Here is a 2500-nt window from a genome sequence, read left to right as displayed (position 1 = left end):
GGCCGTACTGAGTGAGTTAAAACTGGTGAGACTTGATGCTGAAGACTGTAGGTTGTGGTGGTAATGACAAAGAAACAACAATATAAACAGAAGCAACAACAACACAACAGCCATAACAACTCTCGAATGAAAATAACACTTATAAGCAAAGAATACTGCAGTAAAAATAGCGTCGCTAAATCATCTTGGATGTAAACAACGAAGAGCATTTAGCTGCAACAATAGTAGATAATAGCAGCAAAACAGCAAAAGGAAAATAAAAAAGGCAACAACATAACCGTAAACAAGTGTCACACACACACACACACACACACACACACACACACACACACACACACACACACCGGACAAGACACACACACACACACACACACCGGACAAGAACACACACACACACACACACACACACACACACACACACACACACACACACACACACACACACACACACACCGGGACAAGAATAGACAGTGAGACGAAGGACGAAATCTGACCCATCCTTCTTCATCCTGACTTCACTGACGGCAGAAGGAGAACAGTCATAAATACCTCCCCCAATCCCCCAACTAAACGACCTGTCCTGTGTGTCAGACAGAGCAACAGCCAGCTCCGGACAGCCGGCCACTCGTGTTAACAGTTTGTCCACAACAAGACAGGAAGAGAGTGGCCCAGGCGCTGTCCACAAGTCTGACACTGTATAGCACAACCCTTGGCGACCATAAACCCCCCCCCCCAACGAATCGCCTGTCACTGTGTCATCAGAACCGAGACAAACAGAGCTGGACTCCTGCAGTGGACAAAGCGACCTGGGCCCTAAGTGAAGACCCCAAAGACGGACAGGCTCATAAAGCACCTAAAGCCGGAGGAATGGACCTGTCACTTGTCATGACTTGACCTTGTGTGTAGCTGTGTTTTTTGTGAGTATATGTATGTAATGCGTCCACAGAACCAGTTCTGCTAACATCAAGCGAAGCCAGTGTTCACTGGTGGTGTCTCCAAGCTTCGTCAATTCTTCTGTTTAAAAAAAAAAAAAAAAAAAAAAAAATTGCCACTCCTCTTCTTGATACAAAACGTGCTGCTCACGACTTCTCGAAACAGAAACAACAAGAATGTGAGAGTAGTGCTTGTGGGAGGTTATCAAAAAAAACCCAAAACAAACAAAACAAACAAAAAAAAAAAAAATCCACAGCGGAAAGCCTAACATGTCAGTTGAGACAATCTTTTGTCCCTGATGATTGCAACAGTGACTTGTGCTGATTCGATCTTTGACAACCGGCGTGGAACAATATTTTTTGTGTGTGTTTAAATGCTCACAGACTTTACACGAGCATCCTCATTCTCATCTGTGACAGACGGAACACAACACCAGAGACTCCTCAAGACTAATAATACTCTCAATTTGAGACAGACGAAACACCAGAGACACTCCCATGAGCAAGACTATCATTTGAGATAGAACGAAACACCGAAGATTCCCCCATGAAGAACAGCACCATTATCCAGGAAAAACAGCAGAACTCTCAATGAATAGCACCACCACCACTACGGCCGCCGCCTTCGACAGACACAGGACCACAGACAGTGTGGTCCCTGCACACCCACCTCCACACCCACCTCCACACCAACACCCACACCCACACACACGCCTGCCCGCACACACAACAACGCCGCAGTGTCTGGACGTGCACCAGAAGAGCTCCCCAGCCAAGACCTCCCCGACCGCTGCCGCCAAGTGTCGCTCCGCGGTGCGTCGGTCCTCGGCGCGCGACGCCATGGAGATCGGAACCCACCACCACCGCCTGAGCAACGGCAGCAGCAGCACCAACAGCAGCAGCAGCAGCATTGGCAGCGGCGGGGCACATGGCGGCAGAGAGATCCACGTCGCTGTTCTGGGTTCCCAGGGCGTGGGCAAGTCTGGTGAGTGTGTTTGTTAGTGAGTGAGTGAGTGAGAGAGTATGTGTGTGTGTGTGTGTGTGTGTGTGTGTGTCTATGTCGTGTGTGTGTGTGTGTGTGTGTGTGAGTGAGAGAGAGAAACTGAAACTGAAACTGCAATATGTTTTCATGCCATTGACATTACAGTCCTATTGGCATGGGACACATCAGAATAATCGTTTAACAACATAAAAACAAACCAAACAGCATGAATATATGTATCAAAGTCGCAGCAACAACCCTGCGAAGAAAATCACAAGGTCTGTTAGAAGACAATAAAAAACACTTCTGTCGAAAACGGCTTTACCCACGCTCGACAGTTAATTTGCACTTTCTCCGTGCATATTAGAAAACGAAACAAATGTCGGCTTCTTTGAGTCGACCATCCAACCTAAACGCTATGACATCGGTTAAAGCTTTAGTGTGATTATTTCTTAACTTTCGAGACTGCAATTCTTTTGTTGTGTATGCCTTTACAAGTTAGAGCAATTCTTGCTACGAAAGTGCCAAGCAAGGGCCATAAATTTAGCAAGTGACCGAATTATCTTTACATTTTCTGACAAAAGGA

At 46.6% G+C, this 2500-nt stretch overlaps 1 protein-coding gene across 1 annotated transcript in view; it reads left to right on the top strand.

Annotated features, from left to right (window-relative positions):
• The first annotated feature begins 1165 nt into the window (after window positions 1-1165).
• The window catches only part of LOC143282889 (ras-related protein Rap-2a-like), a 48430-nt gene continuing 47095 nt past the window's right edge, over window positions 1166-2500 (top strand). The window contains exon 1 of the mRNA XM_076588765.1: window positions 1166-1917. Coding sequence (XP_076444880.1) covers window positions 1524-1917 — 394 coding nt within the window. The 5' untranslated portion in view covers window positions 1166-1523. The remainder of the gene's footprint in view (window positions 1918-2500) is intronic.

Source organism: Babylonia areolata, chromosome 6, assembly GCF_041734735.1.
Source record: "Babylonia areolata isolate BAREFJ2019XMU chromosome 6, ASM4173473v1, whole genome shotgun sequence".
Taxonomy (NCBI): domain Eukaryota; kingdom Metazoa; phylum Mollusca; class Gastropoda; order Neogastropoda; family Buccinidae; genus Babylonia; species Babylonia areolata.
The sequence above is the reverse complement of the archived record's forward strand: the minus strand, read 5'-3'. Positions and strand labels throughout refer to the sequence as shown.